Source organism: Vombatus ursinus, unplaced genomic scaffold, assembly GCF_900497805.2.
Source record: "Vombatus ursinus unplaced genomic scaffold, bare-nosed wombat genome assembly UNPS02014793.1, whole genome shotgun sequence".
Classification (NCBI taxonomy): Eukaryota; Metazoa; Chordata; class Mammalia; order Diprotodontia; family Vombatidae; genus Vombatus; species Vombatus ursinus.
Genome location: NW_020954571.1, coordinates 16,089,545 through 16,102,782, shown reverse-complemented (window position 1 = coordinate 16,102,782; position 13,238 = coordinate 16,089,545). Strand labels below are relative to the sequence as shown.

Below are 13,238 nucleotides of genomic sequence, written 5' to 3'. Positions count from 1 at the left end.
GGTCAGAATTCTGATGTCTTTCAGTGATGTCTTCATTTCTGTAATTGTTATCATTATTTTCCTGATTCTTCTTCGTTCTGCTTAATTCTTATGATACAATAATATTTAATTACATACATCTGCTACAATTTATTCCACCATTCTCTAATTATTGATCATCTGCATTGCTTCTAGTTCTATCTACCACTAAAAGGACTGCCATAAATATTTGTTATGTATACATGGGAGCTTTCCTTCTATTTTTGCTCTTCCAAGGTACATGTTCTATTGTGGTATTACTGGTTCATTGGGTATAAATAGGTTAGTACTTTTTAGTATAATTCTTGTTTTCCACAATACCTAGACCAATTCACTCACTCTCTATCAACATTATGTTAGTTATCATGCCTGTCTTCCTAGAGCCCTTCCAATATTTACCATTTTCATCTTGTCATCTTTGCCACTTTAATAGATGTTAGGTGAAACCGAAAATTGTTTTAATTTTCCTTTCTCCTATTAGTGATTTGGCGCATTCTCCCGTATGGTCGTTGATTGTTTGCATTTCTTCTTTTGCAAGGTGCCTGTCTATATCTTCTGACCCCTTGTATATTTGGAAATGGTCCTTGATCTTTTATATTCGTTTAAATTTTTTGTATTTCTTGGATGTCTTGGTGTCTGCAGCTAGGTGGGACCTTGGCTATAGTGTTGGGCCTAGAGTCAGGAAGACCTTAGTTCAAATCCAGCCTCAGCCAGTTACTAGCTGTGTAACCCTAGGTAAGTCACTCAGTAGACTGTGAGCTCCTTAAGGGCAGGGACTATCTTTTGCTTCTTTTTATAGCCCCAGTGCTTAGCACAGTACTTGACACATAGCAGCCACTTCATAAATGTTTACTGACTATTGACTTAACCTCTTTCTGCCTCAGTTTCCTCACCTGTAAAATGGAGATAATAATAGCACCTTCTTCCTAGGAGTGTCTTGAGACTCAAATGAGATACTAATAGTAAAGTGCTTAGCATGATGCTTGGTATATAGTAAGTGCTTAATAAATTGTTGTCTCTTTCCTTCCTTAATCAGAGATATTTGCTGTGAAGATTTTCCCCCAGGCATTAGCTTCTTGACTTACTTTAACTCTACAGTGTTTTCATGCAAAAAAATTTTTAATGTGATGTAATCAAAATTATCTTTTTTTAAATAAACACTTCAATCTCATTTGGTTAAGAATTATCCCCTCCAGCCATAGTTTTACAAGATACCCCTTTCCAGTATCTCTTGTTTAAAAAAAAAAAAAGTGCGTATCTCTTCGTCAGGATTTTTCTTTTGTTCTTATATTCTTCATTGAATGCACTTGTGTACTTTTCTCATCCTCATTTTAGACTGTAACCTACTGTTGAACAAGGGGCTGTCTTTTATCTTTTTATACAGTTGCCTGGAGAAGGAAAGTAGTCCTCTGAAGATGGGATTGGTCACTATTGTTACACATCATGGGTTTACTGTTTGTTGGATTACTTTGAATTAATATGGTATTTTTTTCATATAACACTTAATAACATTATGTTTGTTGACTTATTTCAAAAGAGATGCTAAGATATCTTCCAGCTTTAAAGCTATGAAATTGTGTGTGATTTTCAACTGCAGTAATTCCTAAGATCTTTTGCTAAGCTAAGATCAATTCCTAAGATGCCTATCTATTCTATTGAATGTTCTTTTATTGATTTAACTTATTCAGATCATTATCTGGTCAATAAAAACGGTAGCCTTGATAATTAAAAATCTGTTTTTAAACTATACTTCTTGGTTTGATAGTTGAGAAAATTTTCTGAGTTATTAAAAGAAAGATGAATGAAGATAATGATTCAACTCAGTACTTCAACCTTGAAATAATAGTGTTGGGATTTTTTTTCCCCACCATTCCTCTATAAATTATCAGTGACCCATATATACATGTGTGTGTGTGTATATATATATATATATATTTTTTTTTTTTTTTTAACTTATATACATGCCAGATGTGGTAGCTCAGGCCTGTTATCCTATAGGCACCAATATGGTGAGCCCTTTGACACAGGGGATATGTAGGGAGGGGTGAGCCAGCCCAGGTCAGAGATGATCGGGTTAAAGCTTCCATACCTTTAAGTGATGAGATTAGCTATACTTCCAGAAACTTAGTCTCAAAATTTTTTTTAAAAAACTAAAAATTATGTACATGTATAGGTGACTTCCAAATACCTTGAAATCCAAATAAGCTAAAAAACCTGTGTAGCATAGTTCATTGTTATCTTCTTTATCTCTAAACATCTTCAACTCAGAAACTTTTTCTTTGCTAGGATGGCTTTAGAAATTGAAAGCAAACCAGCTTATTTTTAACAAATTCTAGTTTCTGCCTCTTTAAAAAAAAATCACTGTATTTTCAACTTAGGCTCAGCCATTAGTAGCTTAGTTAATTTTTATTAATTAATACTAAGTGCTGGAGTTAAAAACTAAATTGTAACTTTATGGCCTCCCTTGTACTGTCCTCCTTCGAGATTTGCCTCTTCCTAGCCCTAATCTTATCTTGAAATTCTTGAATATTTGCCTAATATTTTGGCTTTTGTTTTCCTTTCTTTTACTTGCCTTCCCATTCTTCTTTGTTGATAGGTAGACTGAATTCCTACAGTCAGCTTGTGATTATGTATCTGTCATCATCCCAGATGATGATGGTAATGATTTGGGAAACAGTACTACAGCCCTGAAGCATTTGGGGATTGCAATAGTGGATGCTGGAGAGACCAGTCAGAAACATCCTTCAACCTACTATACAGTGGTCATGTATGTGTTATAATTGTTGTTAATCACCATAGTAGAATGCCACACCACCTTAAATGATACATGATACTAAATGTCCTGACAGCTAGGAGATAAGAAATCTTGTCCTATGCAACCATGTCTGCTCAATTCAGAATTCCCTGTTACATAGTCCAGCAAGGTCTGGGGTGGTCTCCTGTTGTAACCCCAGAAGAGCTCTGTATATGATTGACAAACTTTTGAGAAATTTGAAACAGCTTATCTGGCATATGTTTCTTCTCCTCAGGTAAAGAACTTCTAAAGTTAAAGAACCAGGAAGAATGATTTTAAATAAATACTCCGTTGGCATATTGGCTTAATTTACTGATGAAGTGCAGATCTGTCAGAAAATCTTGGATTTTTTGCCTTTATAACTGATGTATCCCATCATTGTCCTCTTGTCTACGAGCCAGCCAGCTGACCTGATCTGTGGGAAAAGCCAGAAAGGTTTGCTTTAAGTATTTATCTTTCCCAGCAGTCAGCTTAATCTATGAGATCAATAGAAAGCCCTAACAGGGACTCCAAAAGGCAACTGCTTTTGTTTTGTGTCTCACCTGGCCCTTAAGTCTCTTGGTATTCTGCTTTCTTGCAAAAATAACACCTTGTTCTCTGCAGGGAAGAGAAAGTGGGAATAACATTGCTTAGACTGTTAGAAAAGAGATATCCTTCCCACCTGAGCCCTTCATCCTTAGTATACCTCATGCCTCCCCCTCAGTATTCTTCTAGTCGTGTGTTTTAAAAGCACAAATTGGACATTGACCGATTGCCAGCGATTATGAACCCATAAGGTGCTGCCTTGTGGAGTTGATCTAACACCTTTTGTCTCTGAAGAACAGAAGTGCACCATTGTTGGTTTTTGTTTTTGTTTTTCTGTGATCCATCATTTAATCCAGCACACACTTACTTATTTAGTGTCTGCTTAAACAAAGTAATGGTAATACAAAGGCAGAATGAAAAATGGTCCCTGCTTATTATGATAATAAACTAAGTTATTTATTGTTACTCACTATCCAGGCTAATAAAAATATTTCTCCTCCTCATCTTGTCAAAATACAACTGCTTAAACTGTTGAGTGCCTACTACCTACCATGAAATATTCCATGTTTTCCTAGTCTCTCAAATGTGACCACATTGTCTCCTTTTTCTTTCCAATGTCTCTCTAACATAAGGGTTCTTAACCTGGGGTCTGAGAACTTCATATATCTGTGGGTGGGTGTGTGGGTGTGTGAATTTGTTTCCTATTTTATGCATTTTAAAACATTATTCTAAGAGGTCCATAGGCTTCACCAGACTGTCAAAGTGATCCATGACACAGAAAAATATTATGAACCCTTGCTCTAGAACTTTACTGGGTTTTTTCTGTTGTATGAAGTCTCTGGTTCCATCAGAAAGATGACTGACTACTTGTTTTAAAATTGCCAGCAGTGAAGTTGGTACATCATCCCAACTTTTCTGCAAAGATGCAAATGCAACAAAAACAACCTCTTACTGTGTAAATATTGCTTATTGGCATAAAACAGAAAAATATGTTTCCAGAAACAGATTCTTGTTTACCTGGCCAAGAAACTTCCTCTCCAATACCCCTTACTGTAAATTACTGATAAAGTCTGCAAGTTGGGTTGTCTAAGCAGTTTAGCTAGTTTAATCTGGGTTTTCATCCCCTCTAATCTTCTTGGAGTTATAGACTGAGTAACAATAGTTTTGCCTCTTGATCTAGGAACAATAGACATTCTTGAGAAAATCTTTTATATAATTCCTCCTCTCTCCAAAAAAGAGGGAAAATGACCTAATCATAAAAAGAGGTTCTCCATTTTTAATAGGGAAACAGTCCTTTAGATAATTGCGTATGTTTTTTCTAATATAGTATTTCTATATAAATAGGGAGAAAGATCTCTTTAAGTTTGAGGCTTACATCAGTAGTCTTTCCAAGCCTCACTGAACTAGGTTTATGGGTTACTGATCAACTTCTTGTAGTGGAAATAAGTAAAGAGTTACTGTTTCACAGTTAATTACTTTCCTGTTATCCAAATATATCTTTTTGTGCTGGTACCACTTGGGGGGAAATTGCCAAAAAAATTAACTAATTTTACTTCTGAAGCCTCTAAAATCAGGGTTAGGAGAAACCTTAAGTAGATTGGTAGCTAAAAATCCTCAACTCCTTTAACTGTTGTTTTTTTTTTTAATTTGTTTTTTTAGACCTGCTTTTGGATGATCAGGGTTTATTTTAGGTGATAATGTTGGATACCAAATCTACAACTTCCTTTGGATTCCAATTGTTGATAACAAATATGATGCAGATACCTCAATTCAAGATTATGAAAACAGTACTTGGAAAACTTTCTCAATGATTGTCTTTGCTTGGGTTGTGTTTTATGCTAGCAGAAGCCTTGTACAAGGTTTGCTGCTGACTTTAGAGCAGCATATATCAAGTTTTCTGGGAACTTTGGGAGCCACCAACATGGGCAACTCTTGTATTTGTCGAGATGATAGTGGCACAGAAGATAATGCAGAGTCCCAGCATCAGCAGACTGAGAACAGTATAATACCAGCAGCTGAAAACAGAAGCCATCCAAGGGACCCTGTGAGACCACCTAGGAGAGGCCGAGGACCACACGAGCCAAGAAGAAAGAAACAAAATGTAGATGGCTTGGTGTTGGACACACTAGCAGTAATTCGGACGCTTGTAGATAAGTAAGTACCCACCTACCAATCACTCCAGCTTTAAACAAAATTTTTCTGCTAGGAACTTCTAACAGTTGGCTTCATCTTGTTTTACATGCTGTGTATCAGGATATATGACAATGAGCCTTGTACTTTTAGGGAAAGGGAGGATATTTTTGTTGGTATCTCTAATGGCAAAGTAAATTATATGGTTTTGTGTTTTCACTTGCCAGCGTTGACTTCAGCCTAAATTTGTCTAAACATTATTTTAGGATGAAAACATTAATTAAAGCTCTGATCTCCATTAGTGGAAAAGTAGAAGACCAAGCAAGTTTGTTACCGGTAATAACAGGAAGTAATAGTTTAAGAATATTCATTATCATTAGTACTCTCTCATCCATTCCACTGACCAGAGATTCAAGTTGTCTCTCCTAACAGAGTACATGTGTAATTATTAGGTATAAAGAGTATATCTTTAACTTTCTGAAAGAATAGACTGAGTAGTTTTCATCTTTTCCCCTGTATTCTCCACCTGTGTCCTTTGTAAATATGCTTGATCTGCTTGTGAATGAATGCAGACAGTGAAAACTACTACATATGTACTGCATTCTAAGAAAACTAAAGTCAGCCTAGAACAGTGGAAGAAGCATTCGATTTGGAGTCAGAGCACCGGGGTCTGAAGCCCAGCAAAGTCACTCACTACTTGTTTCCATAGGAGGTAGCATGGTGCAGTAGAAAAAATACTGGTTCTAAAATCAGAAGACCTGGGTTCATATCCCACTTCTGCTGTTTACTACTTGTATGATCCAGGCTTCACTTTCACACTGTACAATAAAGAGGATTGATTGGTTGGTTAGATGACTTCTGATATCTCTTCCAGCTCTAAGTCTGTGATTTTATGAAAATTATGGAATGGATTATATTGCTGGTAAGGTCCCTTCTAGCTCTAACTATGATCTATCCCCTGAAAATTCAAATCTACAACAGTCTAAATGTGAAAACAGCAATATAAATGATAAGGGTCACATTACAAAAAGATTCTGTATTTTACAGAATGAAACATTCCTTTAAGTAGGATTTTTTTAAGTGCATGTAAATTATCTTTTATTTATAAAAGTTCATTTTGGAAAAAAAATTCTTTTTGTAAACAACTTTTCAGAAACACATTAAATATAACACAGAAATGACATTATTTTCTGTTTTTATATATTGACATACTGTAAGTTTGATGTCATTACTACTCCAAGGAAATAAACTTTTGTTTCACATTTTTCCCTAGGGGAAGAGAGAGAGAGAGAAAGAATTTGTGGGTATGTGACTGGATTGGTCTCCACACAAGTCAGCAATTTTATTAGGGGGAAGAAAAAATAACTTTAGAACTAGCCATTGAAGGAACAGTGAAATCAAAATGTCTTTAATGATGGTGTACCTTTTAACCTTAAGTTAACTCTTTGTAGCTACCATACCACAGTTGAATATAAGGGGGTGAGAGTTTGCATTATTATATATAAAATCCCTCTATACAGATATAAAAATAACTGGGAGTATATAGAACTTCTCTTTTGAAGAATTCCAACAAAATATTGAGTTTTGGAATCATCCAGGGTAATAATTAATTTTTTAAAAGCACCATTTACTGGGCTATAAAATTATTATGAATGGTTATGCTAAAGAAATAAGGGAGTAAATAGCAAGCCAAGTTAATTGTAACCCATTGAAAAAGCAGGTGCAAAGCAGCTTTTGCTAGTTTTAAAAAGAATGATTAATGGCATGGCAGTGGGTAGAAGCTTTATTTGCAAGTCTCCAGAAGGTATCACTAGTAATGAGTATGCTTTTTGTGAAAGCATGGAGTTTACCACTGTTTATTTAAATAAGACAAGTGGAATATATTTGAAAGCACAGTAAAATCCTCACATTAAACAAAGGCAGTGGAATCATAGAAAAGGAAAAGCCAAAGCAGACATGGAATAAATGGATACAGAATACTATGAACAAATATAGTGTAACACTTTAAATCGTTTTATAGACCTGGAAAGACTTTTTATTCAATAATACTTTGAAGAGGAAGACAGTGGCCTCTTATGAAGTTTAATAGAGCCCTCAAAATGAAACTTAAAACAAAAGATAATAGACTCAGAGAACCTGGTAGGAAGTTTTCCTCTAAAATTAGTTCCTTCCCATACTGCTAAAGCAATTTGTACTTCATCCTTTTTCTATATGCCTTTCTTTATCCAGGAAAAGAGTACTTTTGATTTTTCTGGAGAAGAACACAATTCTTAATACTACATAGAATAAGCAAATTTGGTGGAACCAAATGCTGCTTTGTTTGGTCATAATTTTTTTCTCATTTTCTTTATCCCACCTTGACTTTGAAACAGCTGACCATTGTAAGCATGTCGCTCTGCCTCTAGCTAAATTTCTTTTCTTAAAATACCATTTTCTGCTTTGTGTGAAAAATTAAAATAAATTTCCTTCTTGTAGGGACCACCCATGCGACTTTAAAGTTTGGAGTTTTAATCAAAATTTAAAACTAAGTTTTTAGTCAAAGTTTAAGATTATTTCACCTTAAGTCAACTGTGAAAATAGCCAATTAAGGCCGCCTTTTTACTGAATTGATTAATTGTATATGTGTTTGGGCTTGACAAAGCTGTGTAGGTGGATAGATTTGGAGTATTTGTTAATATGACTACTTTAAACTATTTACTGAAAAGTGTTTTGGAGAAAAGATCATTCTGCTTGCTTAACCATTTTATCCATCTTGGAATTTAGGTACTTGTGTAGAAACTCTACTGAAACTTCTAAGTTAGGTCATTGCCTATCTACTGATTTGAACTTCAGTCCTACTTACTTGCCTCTCGTCATTGTCTCTGATTTAGCTTGTTTTCTTTGTTGTATAATTAGACAGAAAATGTTTCCAAGGAACTTAACAATAAATAGACATCCATAAAGGATTTCAGTGGGTAATAATCTGTTGTGGCAAAAACACCAAACCAAGAATTTGTAAACCTGGTTCCAGTCTCTACTGTGCCACTAATTGCCTCTTTGACCTTGAGTAAGTCCCCTCTTTGGGCCTCTTTCCTTATTTGTAAAATGAGAGGCTTAGCCTAAATTATTTCTAAGATTTTGTCCAGTTCTGAAATTGTATCATTTACTTTCTTACATGGAATCTCACCTCCCCTAATTTGCCACACTTCCCTTTTCACATCTCTTTTATGTGTCTCAGAAAAGCAGGCTGCTTCTTTCTAGTCACCTTTTCTTTAATAGCTATAGTCTGATTCCTTATAGTTTAAGGTTTCTTGACTTGGGCTAGGTGAGCTCTGAGGTCCCTTCTGGCTCTAAATCCTTAGTCCTAGGAGAAATTTTTCAAAATTACAAATTGCCAAAATCTCTAGAGTTGGATGGAACCTCCGGCCAGCTGGTCTACATGAACAGAAATCTCTGTAACATCACTGACAAATAGCTATCTAACATTCATTCGATAACCTTCAGCAAAGGGGAAACCTACTACCACCTTAAGTTACCCATTATACTTTTGAACAGTTACAATTATTTTTTTCTTTTTTTTGGTGAGACAGTTGGGGTTAAGTGACTTGCCCAGAGTCACACAGCTAGTGGATGTTATATGTCTGAGGTTGAATTTGAACTCAGGTCCTCCTGACTCCAGGCCCGGTGCTCTATCCACTGAGACACCTAGCTGCCCCAACAGTTGTAATTATTAAGAGGTTTTTCCTCACGTCAGACTTAGATCATCCTTCCAACAATGTCTCCCCACTGCTCCTACTTTTACCCTTTCAGGCCAAACAGAGCAAGTCTGATCCCTTTTCTATATTATCAGCTCTTCAACTACTTGAAGACAGCTATCACGTTACTCCCAAGTCTTCTCTTCTCTAGACTAAATATCCCCAGTTCCTTCAACCATCACCAGTTCCCTCAACGTCCTGTTTACCTTTCTCTAGATACTATTAAACTGATTGGGCCTGCAGTATTCTCAGTATTTATCACATACAGTGCTTGTGACATTGAAATATAGAAAATATCACCTAGGCGTTTGTCCCATCTCCTAAGCCCCTACTTGATTTGCTAGGGCTGACCATTTGTAAGTTCAGATAGCCGACTGACTGTGCCCTTCAAAAGGATATTCTGCAAGGTGGTTTACAAGGATGTTCTACAGGTTGAATTGTGTCAACAAATGAGTAAACCAAAGTGTTTGAAAGGACCAATTGGGTGTTGCCACAGCCTCCAAGAGAAGTATAGAAACTCAGCTGAACAGTGACCTGGTGAAGTTGTTCAGCCAGAGATCACTGACCTTTGTGATGCCTGGTCTTGAATCCTGATCAGTCTGAAGCTGACTAATCTCCAGAGACAGGTGAGCTGGAGTCTAAGACTGCTGTGCAGAAATTCTCCAGCTAAGAACCATCTAAGAGAGATATTGTCAGACCTACCATGAGAATAATCACTTCATAAAGCTACACAAGTGACATCTTTTCACCTCTGTATGGACTTTTAGACTTGTCCTAGTGGCCTAACCTAATTGTATTGGTAGGATCTCAGTACTTAATTGGGTTGTACACTCACTGTTTGGTGTAGCCCATCTTTGTAGTTCTAATAACTGCTCAGCAGTATATGGGCACTATACTTGTACCCTGTTTCCATGTATATATTCATACTTTTTGGGTCCATAATAAGTTCTTCTGGGATTCAAAGGTGAATCTATTCATTATTTTTTATATCATAAACCTAAATAAGAACTAATGAAACAATGCAGACATACTGTATCTGTGTTCTTACTAATATGGCATCCAGAACTGAACACAATTCTCACTTTTTATGGATGGCCTCTTTCTCCAGTTCATGTCTTTTCAAACAGAATATTTCTTTTAAATCTTAGAAAGTTCAGTCATCACTATTTCAGTATTTTCTGAAAGGGACCTATAAAATAAAATAGAAACAGTAACAATTATGAATTTGTGTTGAACCTTACTTCTTCCCCTAGCACTTCATTTAAGTTTCTTTTTTGTCTTCATAAGAATCTCTACAAGGATGTCATGAAGGTGACATTTACCTTCCTGAGGTTCAGAAAGGTTAAATGCTTTGCCAGTGTTCCTTCCATCTAATGAGATTTCCTTTTATAAATGTTCATTTCTTCTTATTTTGGTTAATTGCCATCGTGGGGAGACTGACTTTACAAAATGGCCACTTAACTGTGAGCATTGGTCCTTCTAGGTTTGTAGCTCATGGTTTCCTGCCTTCCTTCCTCTATATTCATTCGCTCATAGCCTCTTCTTTCTCCTTCCCACAACTGAATTTTAATTCAAAGCTTTCATTTCTAATTTTCACAAGCTTGACATTTTAATTGTCTATTTTTCAGTGACCAGGAACCTCCTTACTCAATGATCACATTGCACGAAATGGCAGAAACAGGTATCATAACACTTTTTGTTCAGAAAGAATTATTAGCATAAAGAAATGCTCTGTTGATTTTTTTTCCAGAAAAAATAAACAATTATTCATGTAAAATAATTCCTATTTGGGAAGTTTGAAATGATAACATGTAGTTTTGGTGTACTAAATGTGTGTGTTTTAAATACAGTGAAATTGAACAGTGTCCACATGCAGTTTTCCCCCCCAAACATAATGTTCTCACCTGCTTTAAATATATTATCTCATTATCAAATGGGAAACATTTTGTAGGTCTCAAAGTTCTATATACTATTATTATTACTGTTATCTCATGTATAATTTTTAAATGGCTCTTAGTTTACAAATTCCTTCTCCACATGTTTTCTTCCCTCCTGTTCCCTGCCCTACAGACTGAGTAAAACTACTATGCTTGAATATCTGGTAGTTACACTAGTCATTTCCATAGCTATTCTTAATTTTTTTAATTGTATGACTATTTTTGTTTTGTTTTAATTTTTATTTGCTATCATTGTTTTATGTTGCCTACATTTCCTAATATGTCTATTCCGCGCCCCCACCCATCACTCTTAGAGAATTATTCCTTAGAACAAAGAATTAAAAAGGGGGGAAAAGCCAGTTCAACAAAACCATCAAATGCATCAACCTAGCCTGACATTATATGCAGTGATCCAAGGTGTATACACACACACACACACACACACACACATATATATATATATATTCTTAAAAGGGGAAAAAATCTGTTTTTAAAAACCTAGTATCCAATAAGGTTAATTCCATTTACAGACAGTTCCTTCCTAATTTAGATACATTCAACTTCATCCATTATATACCAATAGCCAGTCACTCCAGCCAAATGACTTGTTTGTCATAGCCACCTGTCCCCTTTGGTCTCCTGTGATGTGGGAGCTACCCTGTCCCTGAACTTACTTACCCTACACCCTAACCTGAGCTCATGGTGACAAGTTCTCCAAAGCTGCTTTCCTCCATACCAATGCCCTGGCCTAGCTCCTTACTCATAGCCATTCCCCAGAGGTCTTTGCCTGTTCTTTATTTTAAAAGCCAGAAGCCCCACCCCTGCCCCAGTTCCTGTGATAAAATGCCCAAAATAGCTTGCATCAGCTTTTACTCTGAAATGTAGCTAAATCTTACTTAACACCTTGGTATTCCCCAAGAATTCATTTGGACCTAAGTCTTGCTTTTCATATAGAGCATAAGTAAAAGAAAGACAGGCCTAGAAGGAAGTCTTCTAATAACAGGCTGTACTTGTATAGCACTTTATAATTATAACCCCTCTTATTACCAGTCAAAAAAACCCTTAGAAAAAAACAAAACTCCAAAGTGCTATATGCTTCAGAAATCGGAGAAAGGAGCCAGAATCCTTCATTTTCTCCATAGGAGACCAGGGAGGAAAGAAAGAAGCAGTAAATGGAAAAGGAAGTAGTCTAGAACTCAAGAGTAGAACTAAAAGAAACGTTTGTGTAGCCAGTTGAGTATGGTTCCATACCCCTAATACTACCTGGTCCCTTACCCTACCTTAACCATGTGACCTAACCCAGACGGCAGAGCCTATTACCCACTGCCTTGGAGCTAAGAAAGTTCCTATTCCCATTGCCTGTTGGGAAAGAGAAAGAGAAGTTCCTGTTCCCATTCTTCTTGCCCTCCCAAGTTGGAATGTAATATATTTTCCCATAGAAACAACTGTTCTGTGTGGTGGTTGGGTTCAATGGTATGCCTCATATGCTTAAGTTATGCTAAAGGATCTGTGATTTCTGTCATGTAGATATTCCCTCCAGATGTTTCTAACTGATTCTGTTTTCGTCCATGTTGTTCTACAAATCCTCCATAGAGGCTTTACCAACATACTGAGGAGTACACTGGATGGTTCTTTTAATAACTTAAGGCTGCCAGTGTTAGCACTTGGACTATCCGTTTGTAATATCTCATTCTTGAAATGTGGCCAATCTAGTCAAACGTAACATTATTTTTCACATCACTTATTCTGTACAAAACAACAGATCATGAGTTAAATGGGCCTTTGTAAACTCACCTAAGAACTAACCACCTTTTGGTGATATAATACATACTACTATAATATATATATTTTTCTTTCTAAGAAAAAATTTTTCCCAAATTTAAACAACCCATTTATGACCTTTTGAAATACCGCCTGTTCACAAGTTGACAACAAACATGTTTATTTTTGTTGCTTATTTACATGAAGAGAGCTAAATTTAGGTTTTTATTTCTTTATAGAAGAAAGCTAGTTGTCAGTGTTTTATTCATGGCAGATAATTTACAATTATACTGGTCTTTCACTCATCTTGACCAACAGGTTCCAAAACCACTTTCTGTA

General features: G+C 36.0%; 1 protein-coding gene across 5 annotated transcripts in view; it reads left to right on the top strand.

The window, feature by feature from the left end:
• The window catches only part of RSPRY1 (ring finger and SPRY domain containing 1), a 65,657-nt gene that overhangs the window by 15,897 nt on the left and 36,522 nt on the right, over nucleotides 1-13,238 (top strand). For 2 of the 5 annotated variants that reach the window (XM_027869325.1, XM_027869326.1), the window contains exons 2-4: nucleotides 3,048-3,247; nucleotides 4,997-5,491; nucleotides 10,830-10,882. In XM_027869325.1, the coding sequence (XP_027725126.1) occupies nucleotides 5,145-5,491; nucleotides 10,830-10,882 (400 nt within the window). In that variant the 5' untranslated portion in view covers nucleotides 3,048-3,247; nucleotides 4,997-5,144. Of the gene's footprint in view, nucleotides 1-2,614; nucleotides 2,786-3,047; nucleotides 3,248-4,996; nucleotides 5,492-10,829; nucleotides 10,883-13,238 lie in introns of all 5 variants that reach the window. The other 3 variants (XM_027869324.1, XM_027869323.1, XM_027869327.1) reach the window with 3 other exon arrangements.